The sequence below is a fragment of the Trypanosoma equiperdum genome (genome assembly GCF_001457755.1).
Source record: "Trypanosoma equiperdum strain OVI genome assembly, contig: ctg_147, whole genome shotgun sequence".
NCBI lineage: Eukaryota > Euglenozoa > Kinetoplastea > Trypanosomatida > Trypanosomatidae > Trypanosoma > Trypanosoma equiperdum.
In genome coordinates, this window is record NW_027123482.1 from 3,655 (window position 1) to 5,004 (window position 1,350).

The 1,350-nt window shown below is 35.0% G+C and overlaps 1 pseudogene across 1 annotated transcript in view; it reads left to right on the forward strand.

The window, feature by feature from the left end:
- The first annotated feature begins 1,072 nt into the window (after window positions 1-1,072).
- TEOVI_000030800:pseudogene overlaps window positions 1,073-1,350 on the forward strand; it is a 693-nt pseudogene continuing 415 nt past the window's right edge. Inside the window, exon 1 of the mRNA in view lies at window positions 1,073-1,350. This exon is cut by the window's right edge and continues 415 nt beyond it. Coding sequence covers window positions 1,073-1,350 — 278 coding nt within the window.

A 1,350-nucleotide genomic window follows, 5' to 3' on the forward strand; every position in this document is an offset into this window, starting at 1 on the left:
TGATTTGCTAATTTTTTATTTTATGCATGTAATTTAACATTATGATAATAATAATAATGATAGAAAAGTGCTGTGAGTGTGTTTATACTAATATTAAAATGACAGTGGTCGTGAAGACTAAATAAACCTCCGATATATAAGGGTTTAGAACAGCTGAAAGAGTGAAACTGGACTATGTAAGTGAGGTGGCCAGAACGAATCGGAGATGGAATATGCACAGTGTCAAAAGTGAACATTGCAACGGCCGTTATCTTTTGAAAGGAAATGGTGCAGGAGGCACTCAGGAGAAGACTGAATCAATTTTAGAAACAGAATGGTGTCGCTATGTTATCTGTACAGACAGATTCAGTGGGGGAAACAAAGCAAAATACAGAGGGAGACAACTAACTACTCTGCACAGCACATGTAACACACGAGAAAATATGACAAGAAGAGCCAAAGATTCCACGTACTGCACTAAAGATAGATAAATGTTGTTGAGGAGATTATGCAGCAAATAGAACAGAAGTAATTTAAAGGGCTATGCCGATACAGGTTTTATTACAATATGAATGGTTGTAGTTGTCATCAAACAACACTGGCACATTTCTTGGTATATTTAAAGCAGTCAGTGCAACTAGCTCTTGACATTCTCAAAAAAATTAATAAAGGGAGATGTAGATGTAAGTAACACTTGAATACACGCAGTGTACAGCAGTACGCGTGGAATAAGCTAGCTTCTAAAAAAATGTGGATGCGTCCTCAAAGAGAAGCTGCAAAAACTGAGCTAAAATCTTTTAACCGCTAGATCATAAAAATATCATAGAATGACTCATTTATGCGACCACTGTTTCCTTACCCAACATCTTATTTCTACAACTGACTACGTTTCACATATTTTTATCACTTTTGTAATAATCTTAAAGTTTGTATAAAGTATTGTAATACTATCTCATGAAAATATATAGGAAGTATCTTTGCAACAGAAGGTTGTTTACCTTTTATTGTTATGGGGATTAGTTTTGGTGTGTCACTGCACAGCCTCTTCAGTGAAGGTGATCTCATTTCGCTAGAAGTTGTTGAAAATGACTGTATGCAATTTGTTTCGAAGGATTTGAAGAAAATTTAGAAAGCTGGAGACTATTTGGTTGTGGCTGGAATACCTTCCATAGATAGTAAAGAAATATTTAGAAGACAGAATCTTTAGAGACAAACTTGTTGGAGTTGTCCTGAAGTGGCAAGAAAGTCAAAAATTTAAGTGGGAAAGGTGCTTATAATATATTCTCTTTCACCTCATGCAAATAACTATTGCGAGCTCGGAGACATTGTTGGAAAATAAGGATATTTAAACCAGGATATTATTATTTTACC